Raw genomic sequence first — 27493 nt, forward strand, 5'->3', positions numbered from 1 at the left:
GCACATTGAATGTTACCAGTCAACTTACATAAATGACAACTTTTAAATCAACACACTTGCCTTATCAAAAACAATTATTTCTCCTAACCACCACTTCTGCAGCTTCTTCTGTGTCAGCTGACATTGTTATGTTACAAACCAAAAATAAGGTGGAAAATAACATGGTCTTTTATTATGTGTTATATTTCAAGTTGCACTCACACACATTACACAGTCAAAAAGGGTAATGCCCCTTCCCACCAGGGGGCATGCCAACGCAGTGAAATTGAAGGTTTGGTTTTGTCCGTCCTGATCTATCCCGGCCGGGTCTGTGTCAGTCCGCTGAAGAGGATCCCTGGGGAAGGAATGTTCTAACATCTCTGACTCTTCATTTCACGCTTCATTTAACATCACACCCTCCAAAAAACACTAACTGTGCATCGGAGTGTGTGTGTATGCTCAGGGTCGTTATTTATCTCCATATATGTGCTTTTTGTCCCACTCTTTCTCGTACGTAAGAAAACACAGATACACACACACGTTAAGTATGCACACAGAGACATGCTAAAAAGGGTAAATGACAGTGAAGTGGAGAGCAGCTTATATCTGCGGGAGTCAATAGTACTGTATTCTTCTACAAGGGCAAGCAGAGCACAATTCAGAATATAGCTCCTATGTGCAGTGATATGGATGGATGAAAGGTTTTAGCACACACACACACACACACACACACACACACACACACACACACACACACACACACACACACACAGCCTATAACTGTTGTTTTACCTCTAAAGTCAATGCAATTTCCTCTTGCTGCGGAGTATCCAATGTATAAATATGTCTAGGAGACATGCACTTAGTGTGTGTGTGTGTGTGTGTGTGTGTGTGTGTGTGTGTGTGTGTGTGTGTGTGTGTGTGTGTGTGTGTGTGTGTGTGTGTGTGTGTGTGTGTGTGTGTGTCTGTGTGTCTGTTTGTGTGTGCCTGTTTGTGCATGTGTGTGTCTGTGTGAGAAAGTTATTGGAGACGCTGAAGCTCATAAGGCTTTGCAGTATCAATATAAACTTTCTCTAGAGCTACAGGGCAGATAATTTAACAGCGTGGCGGCGTTCTTTATTTCACATTTTGCAAAAAATGCTTTTTGGGATAAACAAAAATAAAATGTGAGTTGTGCTACTCCCGTTTATTTAATAACATATGGATTCATGTACAATATGAGGGTCTAAACATTTGCATTACAAACACCCATGGTAAACCAAACATTTACAGGATTTTTTCCAAACCATCCAAGATCATTTTTAAAGTCGGCGGTGCAAATTCACACAACCACCAGACAGTTAATTGGATTTTGGAGCTGAGCTGGTGATAAAATATCAGGTCTGAGATACAGGTTCAAAGATATACACACACACACACACCTTCAACAAAGTGAGGCATTGAGTTGCATCACCAGCAGCAGTGTGAATGGATGGGCGCAATCATTACACGCACACCAACACTCCGCGGTAGGTGGGTATGAATAGATGGTCTGTCTCGTACTGGTGAGATTGGTTCCATCTGTTGTTGAGAGGGTTGCAAGGTCACATCCCACCTATTACATCTCTCTCCGTCCAATGACACTTTAGCCGCCTAAATGTAGGTCTGCAATAGATGAAGCTAATCTGAACAACAGAGCGAGATGGGAAGGCAGGAAAAGATAGATGAAAAATAGATAGATATAAAGATGTATTGCTGAAAAAGTTGTAAACGTATAATGCAATCAATAATACTACCACATTTTAACTGGCAATTTCCCGTTGTTACTGTGCATATCTAAAGTGAAAGTCAACAGATGCAAAATAATATTTGTGTTCATTTTTACAGTCTCAGCATGCAACTCTTACACATTCAAACGGGCCTCAATCAGTTCTTCCACTTCTGTTACTGAAACTGTGGGTAGGACAAAAAGATGAGGGCAGGTGATGACACAAACATACAACAGAGATTAAGATGGACTGACAGAAGCCTTATCAATCAGACACCATGGCAGGGTGCTAATCCCCCAGCCAACGGAGCAGAGAGTATAGGCGAGAGGAGGAGATAGGACAGGTAAACTGAGAGAAGGAGAATGACGAAGAGGAGACGGTGAATGCGGCCCATTGAAGGACAATCATTGTCTATCAACATGAAGAATTACCTTTCTCGCTGTCCCCTCACCGCACATACACACACAGGGGAACGAGTTGACCTGGGAGGGAACACTGATTGAATCTTCAGTGGGATTAACAGGGATTTAGCCCAGTGTAATGATATCTGAATGACTTGATTAGCTATCTGATGACACTTTGCTGTTTGACCTCTACAGCCCAATAACAACTGGAAACTCATTCGCTTAGGTTGCATTCTAGCAGGGAGAGAGAACTAGCAGTCATAAGGAACTCCTTGAGGCAGCTAAATGAACCATGAAACTGTGTCACAGCCTGTGTGGGCAGCCGTGGCATGATCAGTTATGGTTAAAGATCTGTGTTCATGTCCCTGTTGAGGCAGGGACAAACCCCACGAGCATTGATAAAGTACGACCATGAAGGTGGGGAAGGGTAAAAGCTTCCCAAGAAAGCTAAAGTACAAAAACAAATATGGCTGCAAGCTGTGATTTAAGACGGCCACACGCATGACAAAAATGTGATGATGTAGAGAGGAAAACTGGTGGGAGAGGCATTTCGGAGGAAATGGCTACCTAAGCATCACTGGAGCCTGGCCCCGCCATACAGTACAAAGAGGAAAAAAACCTTTAGAAGAATAGTTTGACATTTTTAGAGATGCACTTATTAGTTCTCTTGAAAATATAAACCATGATACAATACAAAAGAAAACTGATATACTTTATATTTTTGAGTAAAATGCTTTAACCTACCACACAAAATGCAATGCATGCAAATAAAAGCATACAATACAAATACAAATAATGAGTACAATACAGAGATTGTATGGAATAAGAGAATCATGAAGTATGAGCACTCCTTGGTACAAGACATTCAACACAAATAATGCAGACAGTAAAATATTGCATTTGCAGGTATATTCATATCCTGCTGTGTAATGAAGACCATCTGTGCGGTTGTGATTCAGAAACATGGAGTGGCGGTGCGGGGAGAGTCCTTCTGTCACCTCGCCACAGATCTGTTCAGAACTTGATTGAGATGATGGCGGCTTTCCCATCGTTAACGCGGATGTTATGTGAGGTTTGTGGAGACCAGAACTGGAGAGTCCCTTTTTTCACACTTCCTGCATGCTGCCACCCGCTGTGATGAGTGAAAATATTCTGCTTTAAGTGTCATATATTGATTTCCGGGATATCAACTTCTCTGAGCTTGATACATGTTTTTGCATAACCATGGGGAAGACCTTGAAACAAATACAAATCTGGCCATTCTATATGTCTAAAGCTGATGTTGTTCTTTAGCTAGGTTATCGATGCATATGCTGTTAATAGCAATTGGACGTAGTGATTGTCATGACGTTACCCATTGGTAGGTAGCAAGGTAGCAACATTTTAACCACAAAGGAAGCAACGTCTTAAAGCATACCCTGATTTATGATTTATTATACTTTTAAGATGAACATCATTTACAAAAAAGACATTATGCTATAATGAAAAAAACCTTGAAGCTAGCTATTTAAGATCACCCAAACGTCGCCGTTTAGTTTAATCATACTTCAATCGTAAACATTGTGCCTGAACCGCAGTAGCAAAATATGTTATAGAGTGTTGTAGCATCTAACAAATTCCAAGTGTTATGTCTTTGTTAACAGGGAGTAAAGAAGTTGAGTTGCCAATAGGTCAAAAACATAAATATGAAAGTTCCCCTGCTGGCTCAGCAGGATCTGGAGTTGGTCTATCGATCAGTTTACCAGAGCTGGGGGTGCAGTCCATTTCTCTGACTTGACATTTGAGGGTAGTTCTCGTGAATTCCTCTCATTTATTGTAGGAAGTAAGATATGTCAGATGAGTAATGCATCATGGTTCCTATCAACAATTGTTCCCCAACTGTAGGACTTGTCTTTGTATGTCCATACATCATTGACAACTTCTCCTTAGATGTGATGTCACGCTGAGTCATGTTGGACAATGACGTCATGGATCTAAACTAGTCGCTTAAAGGTCTCCTATCATGCTATTTTTAGGCATATATTATAGGTCTCAGATTTCATTTCATTTCATTTCAAACCTTTATTTATACAGATAAATCCCATTGAGATCATTGATCTCTTTTCCAAGGGAGACCTGCTCAAGTAGTTCCACATGAAACATAAAAACATAAATAGAACAAATAAAAACATAAATAGAACAAGATATATCAAAAATATATTAAAAACATGTCTATGATGTGTTTTTCTCAAAATATCAAACAGATCATGCATTTTAGACATCCCTCATATCCCTCTATTTAAGCCCTGTTATAGAATTGTTGATCTGGGTCCTTAGCTTGAAAATCAAAAAGGGGGAGGGGGAGCTTGTGCCTGCTCCGAATTCTACGGGATACAGCTAAATGCTGCCGTGATTAAATGCCATATCATGTTCCAAACCACATCAAGGATTATTTCTGAAAGGATTATTTCCTGCTTTTTTATACATACTCTCTCCAGTACAGGTTAACTCTGAGTGTTAGCGATGCTTGCTAATGTAAACAAAGATCATATTACGTCCAAAACAGTCAGGCATTGTTTCTGATAGCAATGTTTCTGATAGTGCCGTGGGTCCGCATTTCCGATATTACGTCATATCGGACGCAAATCTGGATCAGCTCTGTTGTACTCCCGTTTTTAGATATGTAGATACGGAGGAAAAGAGAGAGGGTTTTATTTTCTTACACTTTGTGAGTTCCCTGACACACCACGGACACATATTTATGTATAAAGAAAGAAATAAAAAAGTGCATTTTGCATGATAGCTCCCCTTTAACATCAGCAAAGTCAAATGTGCTTCACAAATGGTCTGCTTGTCCACCAAATACAAAAAATGATGTTGCTGTAGCTGTATGTAGTGAGTAGGTCCAAGCAGTTCTGAAAATAAATTGCATGTACTGGGAAGTGAAACAAAATACACGATCATTGTCTGGAGGCTTCCACAGATGCCATCTCCATTATTGCTAAAATGTGACAGTGACAAAAACCCGAGGGCAAACAGGAACTAAATGAGCACCAGGATGACATTACTACACAGTGCATCTCCCAGGAGTCGGAGAAACTCGCCTGCAGAAGTTCAGCAAAATATAGCAAACAACATTAACGGAGAAGTAGCTTGTTGATTGCAGCAGTCTGTGTGTGCGTACTCTGAAAACACACATCCTGTGAGATGCAGCAGGTGCCACATCATCAATCAAAGGAAGATTTTCTTCACACTACAATCAATATGTAATGATGGTTATTATAGGATTGAACTGTAGTCCTTAATTGCTTACATTCATTTCTGTTTTCCATAGTCATAATTCATAATGATTTAATTATGGGCCTGTTTAAATCAGTGTGCTTGTGTATTTATTAGATATTATTTATTACTTTTATGAAAGGGTGTCAGCTAAAATATAAAAGGAGTATTCATTATATTTATAAATCATATTGTAATTTAGCCCGCTCCCTTGATCTATGACTGGTTGGTTGTTTTTATCAATCACCTGCTGATGCATGGAAGCTGGAGGCTCTCTGCGCTCGGAGGATTGAATATGATCACATTTTGTGGATATTTTTAAGATTCTGTTCAGAAATGTTTACACTCATGTGACCTGACTGACTCCCTGTGTGACTGGGAGACCGACTACGCTCAGCATGGCGATAATGAACATGTGAATTCAACCGTTAAGTCTGTCAACTGATATATTTTACTTTTGACCAGCTTCCGATTTATTATATGTGCTTTTGCTACTGATTGATCCCCTTTGCTGCTCTAATTCTGCTCATGGACCATTACTGTAATCAGAGGATGTTTGTCACATGGGTTGACTTCCTGTTAACAGCTGGTGGCACTATGTATAATATGACTCATAATTAACGTACAATTCCAGAGGCAGGGACTCTGGTCAAGCTTAAGAAATTTGAAGCAGGTTGGAGATCATTACTGATGCTTTTGATAACTTTTGATCCTTGTGGTTTTAAGATGATACTGACCAAATTTGAAGCAGATCAGATTAAACACCCTAAATTTAAAATGGTCGACTTCCTGTTGGCTTTAGACACGAGAGTTGTCCCCCCCATTATATAAAAACTTAGTTCCGGACATAAGGACATACAAAAAAGTTTACTTTTTATATAAGAAGAGACCCTTATCTAGAAAATAATTATTTTATATTAGGGGGGACTTTTATCTAACAAGTTGGTTCCGGACATAAGGGGGGACCCTTGTCAGAAAAGTTAAATTTTAAAGGGGGAACCTTACCAAAAAAGTCAAATTTGTATATAAGGGGGACCCTTATCAAAACATTCAAAGATTTCTGTGTCTTACTTAGAGAACCTTGTGCAGTGTTTTTCAAAAAGTGTAACGACCTTAACACAAACTGGACAAACCAAATGCACGACACAGAGACAGTCTTGAATGTAGTAAAAAATGTATTTTTAATTTCCAAGAAAACAGAAAATAGTAGGTACTGGATTTAACATAAAGTGCTCAAGGAGGAAAAAACAAGTGTAACAAAAGGAGAATTTAAGATTAATTTAAGCTTACAAAATAACAAAACCTGACTAGACTGGAAAAGATCCTTTCTTAGTTGAAGCTTGGCACGGCCATCCACGGAAACAAACAAGACGAACTGACACAGGACAGGGGAGAGACAGGACTATTTAAATATGAGGTGAGTGGGAACAGGTGGAAACAATCAGGGGCGGGGCAGACACTGATGATGGCGGGAAAAACACACAAGGGGAGGAAGAAACAGGGCCTGAAATGAAAGACAAGAGGTAAATACAAACTAAAACAGGAAATGAGAGACAAAATACATAACTAACACATTTGATGAGACACAACACAAAGTGCCAAGTTGAATTGCAAATAGGGTGCAGAGCTGAAAATGTGTTTAGAATTTTGGAGATTTGAGCTCAGGTTTTGCTCTTTGAGTGTGAGTTTACATTATTGTGCTTTAGGTGAGATTTTAGTGTGTTAGCAACTGAAAAAAACTGTAAAGTCTTATTTTAGGTAGACGGCAGACTGAGTGGAGCTCTGATACACCCTGGTGGTGACACATTGGGACTGAAAAGACAGGTGCAGGATTTGTTGTTGCTGCGTAATGAGTGAGAAACCACTCATATACTGCATTATAAATGTTTTTGTAGTTGATAGACTAAATATGGCAATCGTATGCAGTTAGCATTCATACATAGACATCCAAACAGGGCATGTGTATATCACAACAGTTAAATAGTAACCATTAATCGTAGAATCATTCATAACCCTAACCTGATCCTGATTTTAGCCCAGGAGACAAACACAAATTTAAATATTACAACTGTACACTTTCTTTGAAGGAAACAAAGAAAATGTTCTCTCGCACACACACAGACACGCACACCCACACACGCCATGCTTGCAGACACATTCCAGCAGGTCATCTGCTTGAGTAGCAGAAAGCCCTGGCGCTGTTCATTAATCACTATGTTGAGGTTTTGATGCCACAGCAGGAATGGAAATGCTGCTCTGACTTTCATAGATATACTATACTGCCTTCATCAGCTGCAACTAAGTCCAGCGCTGGGAGAAGCAACACTCAGGCATGGGTAAAGCCTGGTCCTCTGCACAATTAATCATATATGCTTTTGGGAACAATGGGATCTTATGGCACATTACATTTTTGTATAGGTAACAAATATAGATGATGTTTTTCGAACAAAGATACAAGGTGATCTGTTTTCACAGGGACTGTGTAAAGAATGCATCAAAAAGAATAGCAGAAGCTAAAGAATTGTAAACTAAAATGGCACATTTATCAAACCTATTTCAACAAAAAGGGATTCATAGCTCAGTGGTAAGAGTGGCTGCGGTTATGAATGATTTTACTTGTTTATATTCACAAGCTCGTGATCCTCGATAATTGTGCCGGCTCTTTTATTCTTCGTTAGCATTATAGGGATGGCTCACGAGTTACGAGTAATACAATGGTCCTCATTCATCAAGTGTGTGAAAATAGCGTAAAATGTACCATGGAAATTATCCTGGATGCCTGCCATGTGTGATTAATGAGACATCATCACTGTAACAGTCGGAGAGCAAATCATCCATCAAACGCAGCCGGGGAATTAGAACCATGTGGAACTAATTTACATTTACATATGACGCATGTGAATTAGGACTGCTTGGTGACTCTTGGCTCATTAAGAGGTTTGGCTTAGCCTGCTACATTTTCATAGTTTACACAGATGCAGGCCACTGCGTTTTAAACAAATGTGGCCCTTAATACAGAGGAGTGTTTGATATCATTGTCAAACCAATGTCATTAAAGGCTGTCATAAAAGCAACATTGAGATTGGAACAGACATAGATTTTTCTAAATGTATAACTTAGAAATATGTATTCATACAAAACAGAAAACACAGATGAAAAGAGAAACTGAAATCAAACGTATTCAAGTAAGATTCAATGAGCTACTTGTAAAAAGTAAAAATCATTCTAAAATGGGCAAACTTCTTCCAACAGCTTTTTGTATTGTTACCCCCCTGAATGTTCTACCACAAGGGGGCGCACAGCATCCTGTAATTCCATGTGACTTAGCAGGAGAAAATCCACATCAAGCTTTCAAACTTATCGGGAACAAATATCATTAAAGATAACACTTTTCATACATTCTCTCATAGAGTGAAATTATGATATCCAATCCAGCTACAGACAACAAACATGTCTCGTAAAGAGAATAAACATTCAAATAAAGTATACTATTTGTTGCATTTATTTGTCACACAGTAACTCTGAATAATAACTTAAAGCCTTTCCTAAAACAGCTGTGCAAATGTTTGGCGGCACCAGCTGTTCTTTTAAGAAGTTCCCTTCTCTGTGTCCTCTCTGTGGAGACAGCACTCTCATTGGTTCCTTGCAGGCCCAACAGCACAAACACAAACATGAGTTCAGCTCGGGTTTAAAATGTCTTTCACTCTTCAAGCCTTGCTCGGCTGTCAGGGGACGATGCATGTTGCCTTTCGAAGGGCCAGGTATCCGGTCACTACATCAGTGGGGAGGAGGCGGATGTAGGAGAACTCCTCAGAGGACGTGAAGCGGAGCTTTGTCTGAGGGTCTGTGTAGTTTGCCTGAGGAAAAAGAGAGCGTATTCAGTGTGTGCTTCAGAGAAGATTTCAAAGTGATTTTGTTTATCGTAAAGTGAGTATTTTAGTAAAGTGATAACTCACAGGGAGTCCAGATATGTCAGAGTATTTCTTGGTTGGCTTCAAGGAGGGAGGGGCCTCAATGCTGTAGTCTGTGAACACAGAGGTCTTACGTTTAATTACATTACATTGCATTTAGCTGACGCTTTTATCCAAAGCGACTTACAATAAGTGCATTCGACCAGGAAGACACAACCTTGAAGAAAACGGAATCATATAAGTACATCAGGTTTCATAGAGCCAAACATTTCAAGTGCTACTCAACTGGCTTTAGATAAGCCAGTCCTTTATTAGTATATAAGTGCTCTGTTAGCAGTTCATTGTTAGTATGAATTAGTTAGTATAATTACTTGTAGACTTTTCTGTGCAGTTTTGTAATTGATGTAATAATATAGCACAGCTTTGACTTTTTTTCACAACCACAAAAAAGATTCAGTTTCATGTACAGTACCATTCAAAAGTTTGGACACACCTTCTCATTCAATGGTTTTTGTTTATTTTAATGTTCTACGTTGTACATTAATACTGAAGACATCAAAACTATGAAAGAACACATATGAAATTATCTAGTTAATAAAAAACTTTGAAGGAGAAGATGTGTCCAAACTTTTGACTGGTAGTGTACTTTTGATAAAAGTGTGCAACATGAAATTATAAGCAGGGCTGCACATAACTGGTGCGCATGCGCACCTCCGCCAAAAAAAGAGCACCGGGTCATTTGAAAAAAAGCGCATTTGCGTACCAACATTGAGAGAGAGAGAGGAGAGAGGGAGAGAGAAAAGAGAAGAGAAAAGAGAGAAGAGAGGAGAGAGAGAAAGATATTTGCGAGTTGCATATGAACTCAGGGCCGGCCCGTAGCACTGGCTTTATAGCGGTTCGCCTAGGGCACCAGATCTGGGGAGGCGCTGCGCTGACAGCTCTGGGAGGGGAAAAAAACATTTTTGACCGTTGGGGCTCATCCTAATTTTCGGCCTTGATGTAACAATATTCATAATTAAGTAAATGTAACACCCTTTTCACCCCGGTTACACGTTTCATTTGCCCTGTACGATGGGCGCTGTAAGTGATGAAAATGGGGGATGTTGGCTTATCTGGCGCCCGCAGCTCACAGCCAAAGTGCGAGTGAGCGAGGGAGAGAGGGAGGGTGCAGCGGTACCAGCGCTGTTGTTATTAGAATCTGGTGCTAGCTGCTTTAACGGATATAAGAAGAAGATGTTTCTACAATAATGTGGAGGAGAGTCCTCTCCAGTCAGACTGAGAGGCTGATAACTACAGCTCAGTGAGGTAAAGGACTCTGAGTGTTTAGATAGTTAACTTTAGTCTAAGTTCAAACAGTTTGGTCACAATTTATGTAAACACATATTTCCAAGGCACTCCTTTATAATTATTGGGATAAACAGGTTTGAAATCATTCCAATGTATATACTATAGGACAGTAAACCAGACATATCCTTTAAAACTGGAGAGATAAAAAAAAAAGCATAAATAAATAAATGTTAAGGTAAAATAAGATATGAATGAACAACAAAAATAAAATAAGTTACATTCATTTGTTATTGGCTATGGTAGGTTATTGGTTATGTTCACATACTTATTTGATTACATCCACTTGTCTAATATGACAACAGAGACTTTTGACCCAAACCCAGCTGTTGACTTGTGGATGCAAGCAGCTAATCGCAGACTCAACCAGAGAGAAAGTAGTAGGCCTACATCATCAGCTACCATGTCTGACAGAGAGGAAGACAGTGAGGAGAACAGTCAGGAGAACAGTCAGGAGAACAGAGAGGAAGACAGTGAGGAGAACAGTCAGGAGAACAGTCAGGAGAACAGAGAGGAAGACAGAGAGGAGAACAGTCAGGAGGGTAGTGATGACAGCTTGTCTTGTAGGATTACTGTTCGTGCTAATGTTGTCTTGTGTTCACCTCTGCATGTGTGTTCTGTGTTCACCTCTGCATGTGTGTTCTGTGTTCACCTCTGCACGTGTGTTCAGTGTTCACTTCTGCATGTTCAGCGCGTGTGTCTGGCAAATAAAGTCAAGACCCCCTCAAAAGTTACATTTTAAGGATGAGCACCAAGCAACATCTCCAGGTGCTCCTTTGAGAACCAGGGCAAAAAAGTTATGTGCACCCCTGATTATAAGATATAAAAACGTACAGTTGGGATCATCAAACTTCCAGGGTAAAGTCCGCTCCAACGCCAGAATCTGTTTGAGATTTTTCCAGGTCCGGTTCTTTTTACCCGCTGCTGCTCCACCAATCCCAGAATGCTGCAGAGATTAAGAGAGGGGGCAGAGACAGTGAGGGAAGAGCCTCAGCAGCAGATGAACTTAAACCCACATGGACGCAGACACTCACCACGAAGGCGGGGTCTTTGAACGGTGGAGGCTTCGCTGTTGACTCAGAGAGAACATTTGGAGCGATTTCAACTGTTCCCACTGCCTTCACCTCCGCTACCGACTCTGCTGCTGTTATCTGATGAAGCATGAAAGAGGACATCAGACAACAACAGTAACAACACAGAATTACAAATATTTGATTTTAACTTTAACTTTTAAACACACTTACATGAATCTTAAAAGATACAATTTAATGACATTGCTTTCTAGCTGTTATGATACTTGTACTACACAGCACTTATGTACATATTTGCTTTTTGGCTATCTTTTTATTAAAAACATTACTTGTTCAAACAGTAGTAGTAAACATAACAGAGAATTAATCAGCAACTCTTTTTTCTTTGATCAACCATTTAAAAGGCAGTTTTTAGAAAACAATACAAACAAATCTTTGGCGTTAAAAAATATGCTGCTTTTTTCTTTGTTTTCCATGAGGTTTAATCAAGTGTCGGTAGATAATTCAGTATTCAGAGGTGGGTACATTTGGGTAGATTCTGGCAAAGTACAATTTTGTGATACTTGTACTTTACCTGAGTATTTACATTGTATGCTACTTTGTACACATTTATTTAATATCTTTAGTTACTTTGCAGATTTGAATTAATGATTTGAAATATAATAAACACATAAACACATAATGTTATCCTGAAATGGACTAATCTGCATAATGAGTACTTAGTCTATTTTGATGCTAATATTTGTTTACTTTTACTTGAGTTATATTTTATCTGCGGGACTTTTACTTGTGACACTAAAACTCTGATCTGAGTACTTCTCCCACCTCTGTCAGTATTGTAAACCCTTGCATTGCATCTTAGCTACTTTGAATTCCCTTGCACACAGAGAACGTTACAGAGATCTCTGAGTTTCGCACAATGATGCACGCTTCACATGCAGACGGTAGCACTGTACCTGTGTCTGTGTCGCCGCTGGTGTGGCTGTCAGCTGCCCTTTCTTCTTCTTGCTGCTCCCGGGGACCGGCTGAGCGGAACCAGCCGCCGGGCTCACGGGACGCTTCTTCCCCCGCGGGGCGGCCGGGCTGGCGGCGGCCGGAGGAGCCCGGACGGTGATGGGGATCTGAGATGCCATTCGTGGTGACCGAAATGGTTGTGATATACGCTTTAAAGAAGAATTAAGCTATCTTTCTCTGTTCTTAGCATTAGTTAGCACCGGATATGAATGTATTTCACTTCCGGTATCAACAATCGGAAAGCGTATTCTTCTTCTTATCTCGGGTTACGGTCGGATAATCCAAGAATCAGCTCCTAACGTCTGGTCTAACCGGGGTTGCGTTCCAATAATCCAAAAAATTAGCTCCTAAATTGTAACCCTATCTCCTATTCCTTGACCTCTGAGTGAAACGTCACGGGGTTAAGGGATAGTGGATAGGAGAATTCAAAAGGATTTAGGAGAAGAGACTGCGGTACTTTAGAGAATCCGAATGCACTTTCACTATCCGACGTGTTTATGATGCGCCAGCGGACGTCATTGTGTGCGTCTGCTGCTGTGGGGAAACTATGGAAACTACAGTTTTCTATACAGCGGACTACAACATGGATGTTTAATAAGAACGAGGGACTACTGTAAACTCATCTAGAGACCAAGGGCGCCGGAAGCGGGGGGGCCATTGGCCCCCCTACTTTTCAGCCCTGCCCCACATTTTCGCAGCAGCAGATTTTTTTTTCTGTCTTTATTTCGAACAGATTCAAAAATAACAAATAAGAAATAACAAATGTGAAAAACAGAATACCGTATTGTTATAATACAGTATTTATCCACATTCATGGTAATATTTGTATTCAACAAAAAAAAAGTCTTCATATTAATAATAATAATAAATCATATGTGTCCGAAAGGGAGTAGGAGGAAGCAAATGCTTATTAATTCCCACCCCTTACTTGATAAATGATTGTCCTTTAAATCATTATGCAAGTTATTCCTACTTAGATTTACATTTATACATACATATACAATAATTTGTCGTCTTCAATCACCTTTCTTCATTCTCATATTTTTCCAAAAAAGTGTTTCTGTACATCCTTTTAAACTGAATTATGCTTGTGCTTTGTTTTAACTCCTGCTCCAAACCATTCCATAAAATCACCCCACAGATTGTTATACTCATACTTCTCAGAGTTGTTCTGACCTTGAGTTGTTTAAAATGTAGATTTTCCTCTCAAATTATATTATATATGTTTTTAATTTCCTAGGAAGTAGATTATGTCTGGCTCTGTACATGATTTGTGCCGTTTTAAATTTAACCAGATCAATGAACTTCAATATGTGTGACTTCAAAAATAATACATTAGTGTGTTCAAGATATCCAACATTATTGATAACTCTTATAGCCCTTTTTTGTAATGTGCATAACGGCTGTAGGTTGGTTTTGTACGTGTTTCCCCAAATCTCCACACAGTAAATCAGATATGGCAATATTAATGTGTTATATAGAGTATACAATGAGTTATAGTCCAGAATGTATCTGGCTTTTCCCAATATTGCGATAATTTTAGCCAGTTTTGCTTTTACATGAGTGATATGAGGTTTCCAGCTGATTTTGTGGTCTAAAACCACACCAAGGAACTTAATTTCATATACTCTTTCTATGTGTATGACATGTTATCTAGTATCAATTGTATCTGTGGATTTGTTTTATGTTTTCAACAAATTCAACAAATTGTTGTCTGTTGCTTAAATAATCTCTCGTTTAATCCCACCCCTCTGATGCCATACCGTTCCAGTTTTATCAGTAAAATATTGTGATGGTGTCAAATGCTTTTTGTAAGTCTATAAATATTCCCACTGCTTGTTTTTTATTGTCCATGCAGTTTGCTATTTCCTCACTTAATTCCATTAGTGCCATATGTTGATCTATCTTTCCGGAATCCATATTGACTGTCGTCCAAAAGCTGATGTGTTTCCATGAAACTGTGCCGCGGAAAACTACAAATCCCGTTTCAATAATTCCCCTCTACTCTAAATTCGCATCTAAAACGTGATCTGATCTAGCTGTGTATATTTTGTTATTTTTGATTCAATCTCACTAGCTACAGGCATGTTTGAAGCTTGTAAAGGGAAGATGACAGCTCTCGCCACTCTGCTGTTCCTCAGCGCCGCCCCCCTCCCTCCCGCTGAAATTATGAATGTAAGGTGTATAGTAATCATAGATAACACGGCAGGGTCCGTTACAGTTTGTTTTTATCTGATTTCAAATAAGCAAAGTCTTGGGTTTCAGAATATTAAACTTATTTCGGCAAATTCAGATGATAAATAGGCCTACAACTTTGAAGCTTGTGACGGCATAATTACAAGCGGAGAACGGAGTAGCTTAACGTCACAGCAGCCATAACAACAGCCGGTGTTTCTCGTGAGTGCAGTAATCCAAACGAAAATATCTTTCCTCCGTAGTATTTTGATCATTTGCTCCGCTAATAATCAATCATGATGATTGATGATGAGAAATGATGGATTCCAGAGAAGAGAAAACTTTAAAGGCCTTTTTCTTAAAATGATGACTCTGTAACAGTCATTATATAATGTGACATATTTTGCTTAATATTTGGAGTACAAAAACAATCCTGATATCATTAGAAAGCTAGGAATCAAAATATGTCTTCGGGTCAATGCGACTGATTTCGATGGAGCAGCAGGTAACTTTGCATTAGGTAAAATAAAGCAGGCAGACATAACAGGAAGAATATGTACATTTTAACCCAATCAAATAGGACATTGTCACACCATTCAAATGTATCCATGTAAATTACAACCAATAAAAAAGCTTAGATTTGTTTATTTGTTACGTTGTTTACTTTATTTGTTACGTTGTTCTGTGTGTGTCAGCCGTTAACCTAGAAATAATATATACACTTGCAAACATGTCAGAAGAACCAGCGCAGAAGAAAACTAAAATACAGTCAATCTAAACTTAAATGTAACAACTGGAAGGTCACATCCCTGACATCCACATATCCGGAGCCTGGACCTTCATCAATCATAGAAACAGCGAAGCCAGATGAACCCAAAAGCAGCACCTTTGCGGCCGCAGAAACTGTCAAAACCGCCGCCGCCCCCACCGCCGCCGTCGTTGAACCGAAACAGGCTGGTTCCGACTGCATGGAGGTTTGTTGTTGGGACATTGAGGCGGGTAAAGCTGTACAGCTAACTATCGGAAAAAAGGAGACCGCTAGTAGATTATTTGAGCAAAGAGAAGGTAGGTACTTCAACGCAGAATGGTACAAAAACAGAGAGTGGTTCATTCTTTGCAAAACCACTAAACGATAGTGATAAATTGCGATGTTAACAACCTCATGATAACCTCATATTTTTTTAACTTAGGATCATACCTGTGTTTAGTCTAGAAAAAGGTAAATGTGTGCATTTTATTATAAAGTTGTGTATATTTACAGACTATTGCAAAAACTAAGAAGCTTATAAATATCAGGTTTAAAACTAAAAGAGCTTTACAAAAAAGTAACCAAAGATGTTTGGAGTTTTATTTGAGTTATTCATTTACATTTTTTGTCTAAGAGATGCTGATTTGAAACCGTTGTTAGGCCTACATACAGTTACGCATTTCCTGTTTCTGCCAGAGAGAGGGGAGTTTGTCCCAAAGCTTGCTGCTGTATTTACTCCCTCCATCTGACAGGAGGGAGCCTCATGTGTCACTCCACGGAGTTCACTCTGTCACGGAGGGTGTGTGTGTAGGTGTAGGGCGTGGTTTGGGATTGGGCCATACACACGCACTTTTTTTGGCCCCCCCACTTCTAAAATGAATCCGGCGCGCCTGCTAGAGACTCTGCACCGTGCTCTGATGCTGTTGTTTTATGCTTTATGAACGTGGACAACAGAGAAACATATTCTTCATGACCAAAGTTGGAATTTAAATAAAAAAGGAAAGTGAAACTTATGCTCGTCACCCTCTCCCACCGGTCCACATTTATACAAATGATCCCAGTATGATTGTATGAACTATGAAAAGATCTTAAAATAAATACAAATGTATTTATTATAAACGTTAGTCCTTAACATATATTACTGTGTATATCACCATTCAAACATCTTTTAAAAGTTGAACAAACCCCACAGTAAACACTGTGAAATGTTGACTTTATTTGATCATTTCAGTAAAAACTAACGTTCATATTTCTCTTTTTGATTATAATACTGATGAACGTTCAAAACAAAGCACTTTGGCAACTTACCACATACGTTTTAAAATGCTTAATAAGCACCGTAACTTTCATGATATCATTTCTCCGTCATAATCGGTTGTTTTCCTGAACGGCCGACTGTTGAGTGACGGCAAATGCTGCGGCTGCAATGCATTGTGGGGCAGCATTTTCTCCTCTCCTTTCGTCAAGAGAGGTCCAGTGGTTCCTAAGCTAAAGGAGGTTATAAAGGAAGTTTGAAACCTCCTTTCCTTTCATTTGGAGAATTGGAACGGCACTTAACCTCTTAGCCCCACGGACCCGAGCTTGGGTCCGAAAATGCTATATATGTAGCAACAGTACTATATCTGAAGTGTCATTCATGAAACTATTAATATTCCATACCCATCTGACCGGAGGAAACTTGGCTAACTGACGATACGAAAAAAAAATGTTTTTCGAAAAATAAGTCTCACAAGAAGCCTCTAAATGAGCCCATGGCAAAAACGGGCAATTGCTATTTCTGCTCATAACTCACAAAAACGATCATTTATAATTCATACTTTCTGCACAAACAACACATTTTCTGAAAGCTGAGATTCCACTGATTCCATGGGTATACACCCCATCACTACAGGCACACCATTAACCGAGCTAGCAGCCAGACAAATCCATGACAATAATTAGGTCTTACCTTGGCTGTTTTGTGATCAAAAGTTGTGTTCAAAGGAATACAAACGCTGCTCAAGGTTAATCCAATGTCTCTTGTCACTTTAAAATGATTACTGATAATCAATCCTTTCATTCACGGCAGAAGAGTAGGTCCAACGATTAACAGTCCGCAGCTTCAGCTGCGGGAGATGCAGTTTACGCATAGCTCCCCCTCCGCAGGCGTAACGTATTTACGTATTTTGAAACTGCCACTCGATTCGATTGGCTCTAACGATTCAAAAAAGGTGTCAATCACCCAAATCGACCAATGGGTTCCAGAGATAGGATCTTGCGTAAGTATAAGTAAAGGCAGTATAGCTGGTTTACGCGCACAGCCCACTCTTTTTACGCAGCATAGCTTAGCATAGCATAGCATAGCATAGCATAGCATAGCATGTCCCGCGGCGACAGGAGAGCAGAGAACGGCAGATCGATCAGCGAAACAGCAGGATTTGTTTTCTTTGTCTTCATTGTAACAATGGCAGCCAGAAAGAAGACTTTTTTGTCCGTCGAGGAGGCATTGGACATCGTATTTCAGGACTCTCCGTCGGAAGATAGTGATCTCGTCACGCATAAAGGGGACAGTAATGACTCTGAGTATGAACCTCCGTCACCGGAAAGGCATGTAATCTCTCTGTTTGTATCTATTACTTATTTATTTGGTGCAAGAGTATTCATCTGTTTTTATCTTTTTGTTATTTATTTGGTGTAAGAGTGTATTCATCTATAGTAATTTCACACACGTGACAATAACACGACGGCATCCATCTTGTGATATAATGTTCTTTCACACACTCAACAATAAACAAAGAAGATGGATGCCGTTTCTTGTTCTTGTTGTTGAAATAAACAAGACATATACATGTTGAATTTAACATGGTATTACATTTCATTTAGCTGACGCTTTTATCCAAAGCGACTTACAATTATTACTTATATATATATATATATATATATACACACATGCATACATAATATGTATATACACAATATACATATATAAATATATGACAGACGGAATATTATTAAATATTGAAAAGATGATATGAACCCTGTCTCACATAATTTACACGGTATACATTTTGAGTGATATAATGTTATTTCACACGCTCAAAATTGATGTTCTGCTGTTGTAGAGAAATTATTTCTGATTTGAGTTACATTTTTGAAAGTACAAGCCAGAGAATTAATCTATTTGTTTTTTCCACATTTGTTTTCACAGTGAGGAAGGCGATGAGGATATGGCTTCTGGATGCCCGAGTATTATGGGGAAGATGCCACCAAGGTCAGGAGGTACTGCAGGAGGTGCTCTGATGCTGGCAACAGAAGGGTGAAGACACCTGTGTACTGCAGGAAGTGTCAGGTCCCTCTGTGCTTCACTACCAAAAATAACTGTTCCAGGGCATGGCATGACTTACTGGAGTAATACTGTAACATTCAGGGTTTGTAAAAGTTTTTTACCGAAAAAATGCTTGTTGTATATGTGTTGCTAATTTTTTTAAATAAATCTGCTCCAGTTGGAGTCAAATGTTTCCTAAATTTCCTAATTTTTATTGTGCAAGTAACATGCATCTCATACAAAGAAGGAACTTCCCACACACTTCACCCACACACACACTTCATTTTTTTAATTTTTTTTACAATAATAATTTTTATTTTATTTATGGAATGAATACATATAGTGATAATTAAATGTTATACAATGATTTTTACAGTCTGGTACCTGAAAAAGGTTAAATGGCACTGATGGAACCAAATGTACCCAAATGTGCCCAAAGCTTAGTCCGCTTGGACTTTTTTTTGCTAAATCTCTCTAAAAAGGTAAATTCTCACTTGTTTTGCCTCAATCTTGATACATGGTACTTATTATGTTATACTTTGGATTCCTAAAGCTTTTAGGCTACTAACCCATCATTCAAGGGTGGTTTTCACTATAAGTAATGGGTTTTATTTGGGCGGAGACAAAAATGTACACTTTTTGACTATGTTCCATCTGGATTTACTCTGACACTGAAACATCTTTATTGATTCTGACACTTCTACATCCAACTCACAGATGTGACCTTGCTTTGATAAAAGAAATTATTCATATAACCCTTTTAGAAGTTAAGTTATAGTCCTTTGTTTTGGGCATGTCATTTTCGAGCCTGAAACCTGAAAAACAGGCTTGGGGCTTAAGAGGTTAACATGGCTGCCACTGACGTACTTCCGGGTCATTTCACTTGGTTAGGAAGGTTCCTAAGCTAAATGGACTATTGGAACGCAACCCGGGTCTAACCCTATCGTCTATTCCTTGACCTCTGAGTGAAACGTCATGGGGTTAAGGGATAGTGGACAGGAGAATTCAAAAGGACTTAGGAGAAGAGACTGCGGTACTTGAATCCGACTGCACTTTCACTATCCCACGTGTTTATGATGCGCCAGCGGTCGTAAAAAATGTGCGTCTGCTGCTGTGGGGAAACTCCATGGGAAACTATGGAAACTACAGTTTTCTATACAGCGGACTACAACATGGATGTATAGAACGAGGGACTACTGTAAACTCATCTAGAGACTGCACCGTGCTCTGATGCTGTTGTTTTATGCTTTATGAACATGGACAACAGAGAAACATATTCTTCATGACCAATGGAAGAATAATAGAATTGAAATAAAAAAGGAAAGTGAAATTTATGCTCGTCGTCACCCTCATTAATACAAATGATCCTGATACGTATTAACTATGAAAATATCTTAAAATCAATAAAAATGTATTTATTATAAACGTTAGTCCTTAACATCTATCACTGTGTATATCACCATTCAAACATCTTTTAAAAGTTGAACAAACTCCACACAGCTCAGTAAAGACTGTGAAATGTTGACTTTATTTGATAATTTCAGTAAAAACTAACGTTCATATTTCTCTTTTTGATTATAATACTGATGAACGCTCAAAACAAAGCACTTTGGCAAGTTACCATATGTTTTAAAATGCTTAATAAACACCATAACATGATATAATTTCTGGTCATAATCGGTTGTTTCCGTGAACGGCTGACTGTTGTGTGACGGCAAATGCTGCAAGGCATTGTGGGGCAGCATGTTCTCCTTTCCTTTCGGTGAGGGAGGTCCATGGTTCCTAAACTAAAGGAGGTTATAAAGGAAGTTTGAAACCTGCTTTCCTATCATCTAGAGCAGGGGTTCCCAACCTTTTTTCCCAAGAGCCTGACTTGGGACTTCCAACTGACTCCTTGGACTTCCAACTAACTCCTGTTGGAAGTTGCGCGCCCCCCCCCCCCCCCCACACACACACACACACAAGGGGGGGGGGGGGGCAACAGCGTTAAAGGGATAGTGGAAATCCGCGAATTTTGGGTTTAACTTATGTATTTGTATTAAAAATAAGCATAATAAACAATTTTTTTTAATTTCATGCGCCTAGTTTCATTTTATTTTCAATTTTACTGCGCCCTCTCAATGAAACGAAATACTTCGGGAATCGTCGGGAATCTTCGGGTGATGAGAGCAGAGGAAGACGGGCACAAACAATGGCGGACATTCAATAGTATTTGCATGTGAATAGCCGACCTTTATTATGGTGAATAGATGTGTTTTGTATGGCTGTAGTGCGACAGCAAATGCAGAGAATGGCGTATCGACTCATGCGTTTCCAAGAAACCCAGCCATTCGTCGTCAGTGGGTGAAATTTGTTCAGAAATGTTCACTATAGGTAATACTATAAGACTGTAAGACGGCAATACTTTATACCGAGTATATTGCCATAAATATGATGATTGATTATCAGTAAAAAAAAATCTACGTGACACAACGACATTGGATTAACCTTGAGATGCGTTTTTATTCCGTTGAACACAACTTTTGATCACAAATCAAAAAAGGTAAGACGTAATTATTGTAATATTTTTGGAACCGGATGTTGTTTACTTTCTCTTTTCTGGCTGATAGCTCCAGGAATTCGAGGTCTTACAGTGATGACATTACATCTGTGGAGTCTCAGCTTTAAATCGTATATCTTGTTTGTGCAGTTAAGATAGTAATAAGGGCATTTCTACCGTGTGTTGTGTGTAAAAAAGCGTTAGCATTAGTTAGCATTGTTTCGCTCAATGCTAATTCAAAGGCTTGGTATTACTCTTGTGTTTTTTCTAGCTAACAATTGTTCTTATTGTCAGTTAGCGGAGTTTCTTACCTTTAAAAGGGTATGAAACATTAATAGTTTCATAAATGTTAAGAAGCCCTGAGACATGTGAGAGAAAAAAAACTGTGGGAGGGGTCCACTGGGGGGACCTTCGGGCTTAACTGGTTAACAATGATTAATATTTGTAAAGGCTACAGATGATCTTAAGATGCGTGAGCTATGCTTAGGGACCTACCAGTCAAGATTATTTGTGCGTAGGGGTGCATCATCTGGCGCCTGGTCCTGGTCATCCTCGCCATTGCCCATGCCGTGAACCATCACCTCGGGCTCGGGCTCGAACAAATAAGGACGTAATGGTCCATCGTCTGGCTCAATATTCTCACCATCGTCGCTTACTGAACCGGATTCAGATTCAGTTCCTAAAACGACATTTTCGTAGGAAAGCCGAGAGGATGTTTCTGACTCGCTATCATCACTGGATACCTCGTACAATCCTTCTTCTTTGTCTGGTATATTTGCCCTTCCACGTTCATTCTGCATAGACGCCATGGTTTGTTATCGTATCGTCTTCCTGAGTTTTCGTCACTTCCGGTTTGGCTGAGTCGAACATTTCGTTTCTAAAAAACTTCGGGGAAGCTGCAATAAAGTGCTTCTAACATGCGTAAGGCAATTATTATATTTTTTTAATCAGGTGTGATTGTTTTGGTACGTAATTATGCTTGTATATAAGTTAAAACGAAACTATTTGAGGTTCCATTTCCACTATCCCTTTAAATTTAAAGTTTAAAAGTCTCAAAAATGCTACAACTACTGTCACAAATTGGATGAATGTGAAGTATTTTGTTAAAGGAGGATGAAAGCGTAATTAAGGAGCACTATTGGAGTGACTTTGATGGTTATTGGACTCAGGATTAATTCATTTGGATTCCCGCTGTATGAAGAAATTAAATCAACTCCTGAACTACAATAAAAAGCCTGCGTTTTATCCAGTTTGTACACAACGATGGAGAAACTTAACAAGCAGCAGTGGTCCACTGAAGAGACCAGCTACCTGCTGGGAATCTGGTCTTCCGAAGAGGTACAGAGGAAGCTGGAGCACAATCGGCCATTGTTGTTGTTGTCGGTGTCAGCTGTGAGGGGTTTCCGCACGGTTTGGCTTTAAGAAGCAGGCACGCAAACGGTTACGTCATGACGCAAACGATGAGGCAATGACGCAGCACCAGTAGGACTCTGGACGGTGTGGAAAGAGCCGGAGCTAAACCGAAGAACCGGTTCTGAACCTGAAAAGCTCTAGGACGGAGCTTGAACCGGAGTTGCGTTGGTGTGAATCTCTTATTATACATCCATGGTGTGAATGAGGTATATGTGGATTCAAAAGTCGTAAATAATCTACAAAATGGAGGAGATCGATCTGATCGGAGCAACTGTGACAAATAATCCAACTGAAACCGGCATGGACAATGACTATGTTTTAAAACTGCGCTTATCCAGAAAAGCCTGGTTTGGACACTTTATTTTATACTTTATAGCTACTAACTTGAATTTTTATTAAAAATTAATTAATCAATTATTTTGTATATGTTATTGTAATGTAGAGACAAGGCTTTTAGTGTATCATGTATTGCGTTACAACTATATGTAAAAAAAAGTCTAAATATGATATATTTGGCCTCAAATCATCTGAGGCCTGGCGCCCCCCGTTAGGAAGGTTCCTAAACTAAATAAACTATTCGACTTCAGCCTCGGTATCGGAAATCATCAAAATACAATCATTATTTTTGAATAATTTATTTTAAAAATTATTGTATTTTCTTGATTAATAATGTGTAACTAAACAAACACAAATAACTGTAGGTGTATTCAGGGGTTAAATTGGGTTGTGCTGTCCGGGGCTAAGCCACAGGACGATGCTCTGACGTTATCACCCTCCCACATTTGTCATAGCCTATATCATTTTTTGTAAACATAGCCTATGTTAAACTTTTCTCGTTCTTAATATAGACTATATTTAGGGTCGATATGTGTTGACTTTACTTTAAAATAGCAGCTCTCTGTGACCGGATATAGTTTTTTCGGGTTAGTGAACGTGTGTCTCTGCTTCGATCAGGAGCTGCAGCACCACCCGGGCTCCTCCGCGGCTCCTCCGTGCAGAGAGTCTGCAGCAGTGCCGCCAAATGACCCAACCTGCTTTAGGGCCTCATGTATACCCCCCCCCCCCCCCCCCCTCGCACCTTCAAACAGAGCCCCCCACCACATATGAAATCCCAATTTAACCCCTGGGTGTAATTATGTCAATGTCTATGCAGTAAAACAATATGAAGATGGAAGGAATAATCATCGTATGTTAATGATATGATAATAATAATAATAATAATAAAATAATATGTTAATAATAATAATATGGTGATAATATAATAATAATTATATGGTAATAATAATATGTTAATAAAATAATAATATGGTAATCATATAATAATAATATGGTAATAATAATATGTTGTGTAAAGTGATAATATAATAATAATGATAATAATATGTTAATAATAATATGGTAATAATAATAATGTGTTAATAATAATATGGTAATAATAATAATAATAATAATGTGTTAATAATAATATGGTAATAATAATAATAATAATAATGTGTTAATAATAACAATAATAATAATAATAATATGAATGCTTGCTAATTCCACAACAGAAGGTAAAGTACGCCTATTTGTTCACAGATGGATTGAGTCTAGAAAATTGAACGAAATGCATACTCACCTGTCTGTAACTTCTGCCAGCTTTCCGTGAACTCTGAAGTTGTACAGACAGGTGTAGTCGGGGTGACCCCAGTTGCTCTCAACTTGTATTTTCACATATTTGAAGACACCTGTTCCATGATCCTAAGAGATGTGAGAAAAGAGCAGAAACAGTTTGTTGAGCAAAAACTGACAGTATGGGAAACAAATGATTAAATGACAGAGCTTTCACTCCTTTAATATGTGTGTTTATTGCATAGTGTAATACTCACAGGTAGCTTAAAAGTTTGTGTTGCGTCCCCATCCTGATCAAACAGAAAGGTTCCTAGATAGGTTTCTTTGTCATCTAAAGTATTCATGCCCTGCAAGAGAGGAAGGTAGAGACACAGTTGAACACCTTGTTGTTCCCACTTAAACTGAACATCTGTAATGTAACAATGATACATTTGTGACTTACATAGACAGAAAACGTCTTTGGGGCGCTAGGAATGGTGCCAGTTGGGGACAAGTTCTTTGAAACGTGACCTAGTGTCACATGGCTGATGTAGATTGGGTTTGACAGGGCGATGAATAAATGCCCCCGCCCACCTTCAAAGGGCCAGCAGCGTCCTATAGCCGGGGGTGAGCCTCCCTGAGTGAAGAAAGAGTATAAAAATAGAGTCGAGATAGGTTGCTTAAAAATCCCAAACCTTTATATCATTTGTCATTTGTTTTGGTGTGTGTAGTTCCTACCTGAAGGACTGTCCTTGGGTGTACAGGTCGTTTACAAAAAATTCCAAAAAGATAGGCGCAGCCTCCTTTTCTGGAATACGTTTGTGAAGACCGATCAAGTAAAACTCTTGCCTCTGCACAGAACAAACACACGCACAAAGAGAGTGAGATACAATCGTTCTCAAAGTTAAACATATTTTTGGATATTACAATCTAACAGATAAAAATGATAAATGTGATTTGAATGTGTTACCTTGACTACTCAGAGCGAAGTTGGGCATTGTGTCCGCCACCGGTTGCAGGGAGTTCAGGACTTTGTTTATTCTGAGAATCTCTTCACTTAATGTGTTTACTAAAGGATGGAGGGAAACAAAGCATAAAAGAAACCGGTTTGTTCACGATTTTCAAAAGATAGACAATATGAAAGTGTCTAAGAAGCTGTCAATGTTTCTGTTGCTAATTGTGTTGCTGTCACTGTCACTAGTTTGTTTGCTGATGAAAATGATAAATATGATTTGAATGCCTTACCTTGACTCTCCAGAGCGAAGTTGGGCATTGTGTCCGCCACCGGTTGCAGGGAGTTCAGGACTTTGTTTAATCTGAGAATCTCTTCACTTAATGTGTTTACTAAAGGATGGAGGGAAACAAAGCATAAAAGAAACCGGTTTGTTCACGATTTTCAAAAGATAGACAATATGAAAGTGTCTAAGAAGCTGTCAATGTTTCTGTTGCTAATTGTGTTGCTGTCACTGTCACTAGTTTGTTTGCTGATGAAAATGATAAATATGATTTAAATGGCTTACCTTGACTCTCGAAGTTGGTCATTGTCTCTTTGTTTAATTTATTTAAGAGAAACTCTTCTCTGCATGCAAATCCTGGTAGACGGAGAGAAACAAAGAATAGAAGAAACAGGTCAGAGACATTTGTTTTTCAAAAGACAGAAAATATAAAAGTAAAAAGCTGAGGAACTAAAGTCGATAGAGTTGTTTGTTACACTTACCAAAACACAGGACGATTATGCAGAAGAGGATGTAAAAAACATTTTGGTTGAATATAGTGGAGAACCTGCTGTTTCTGTGTCTGTTAGTATTGCTTTCGCTGTCATAGTCACTAATTTGCTTGCTGTCTTTGTAACTCTTTATGTTCTTGTCCATGTTTGTTATTATGTTATTATGTATGTTTCTGGTGCTGGTTTTGTGTCTTTCAAGGCAGCTTGTGGAATCTGCTCTACTACGGTATGAAGAGCTCCTCGAAGATCTGCTGTTAAAAACCCTGAATGTAATTAAAAAAATAAAAAAAAGTTAAAGGTCTGGAGATCTATAATGAAAATTGTAGACTGTGTTACAGTAAATACATACAGTATATGACATGTGCGTATGTACAAGCATGTCTGCTTCAACCACGCGCACACACACACACACACACACACACACACACACGCACACACACACACACACACACTCACACACAAACCATAGCTTACCTGTTCAGGTGTTCCTTGTAGCAAATTATTGGTCGTCCTTCATTGTCGTAGTATCCTTGGGCGTCTAATCGTGTGCTTCTCCGTGGCATGACTGTAAACCAAACAAAAGAGCTTTTACTACTGTAAACAACTTCTCCAAATATTGTAGTTGCCCTTGGTTTAAGTTAACACCACTGTTAAAATACTATTAGCTGTAAATGTGCTTTTTCAAAGGTTACAATGATAGAAAATAACACAACATCTAAACAGGATGAAAAGCTGTTTCTACGGAAAAGCTATCATGTATTAATTAACTTATTTTTACCCTTTAAACTATTTAGTATGTTAAAAATGTTGCCCACTCAGGGGGAAGTCACATAAATATGGTCTGGCCTTTGTAAGCTAATAAGCAATGACTTACCTGCTGTTTGATGAAGAAGTCTGTCTGTAAATGTAGTCGGAGATAAATGCATATCTATCTATATATCTAGGATTAATATAACTGTATGTGCTGCTCTGGCCTCTCTGCTGCCTGTTGAGAGTTAAGAAGATGAAATGGAACTTCACTTTCCTTCCAGAACCCTAGAATTACCTTTGGTCTTTTCGAATTCAAAATACGTCACAATTAACTAGAACTCTACGTCATTCACACACGTGACTGTGCGTGTGCTTGCCAGTGCGCACACACATTCCATTATGAATCACGTGATTTGTTAAGGCAAATTCAAAGAGCTTTAAATAAAGGCATATGAAAACATTGAAACACCAACTATCTACACCATAAATGACTAAATAAAATCAAGTAGATTCTTTAAAACTATGGAAACAATAAATTAATATGAATTTAATAACGAAA

At 38.9% G+C, this 27493-nt stretch overlaps 2 protein-coding genes across 2 annotated transcripts; both read right to left on the minus strand.

Annotated features, from left to right (window-relative positions):
* Positions 1-8870: 8870 nt before the first annotated feature.
* Positions 8871-13103, minus strand: ino80c (INO80 complex subunit C). The gene is made up of 5 exons (XM_034227948.1): positions 12632-13103; positions 11679-11795; positions 11479-11590; positions 9346-9413; positions 8871-9246 (listed from the first exon to the last, which is right to left on the minus strand). The coding sequence occupies exons 1-5, from the start codon at positions 12806-12808 to the stop codon at positions 9115-9117; spliced, it is 606 nt and encodes a 201-aa protein (XP_034083839.1). The 5' UTR covers positions 12809-13103; the 3' UTR covers positions 8871-9114.
* Positions 13104-24344: 11241 nt separating this feature from the next.
* Positions 24345-27246, minus strand: LOC117553860 (SUN domain-containing protein 3-like). The gene is made up of 9 exons (XM_034227942.1): positions 27059-27246; positions 26659-26749; positions 26176-26447; positions 25979-26050; positions 25429-25527; positions 25197-25309; positions 24922-25095; positions 24737-24826; positions 24345-24608 (listed from the first exon to the last, which is right to left on the minus strand). Exons 1-9 carry the CDS (start codon positions 27108-27110, stop codon positions 24483-24485), a joined length of 1089 nt encoding a protein of 362 aa, XP_034083833.1. The 5' UTR covers positions 27111-27246; the 3' UTR covers positions 24345-24482.
* Positions 27247-27493: the final 247 nt, after the last annotated feature.

Source organism: Gymnodraco acuticeps, unplaced genomic scaffold, assembly GCF_902827175.1.
Source record: "Gymnodraco acuticeps unplaced genomic scaffold, fGymAcu1.1, whole genome shotgun sequence".
Classification (NCBI taxonomy): domain Eukaryota; kingdom Metazoa; phylum Chordata; class Actinopteri; order Perciformes; family Bathydraconidae; genus Gymnodraco; species Gymnodraco acuticeps.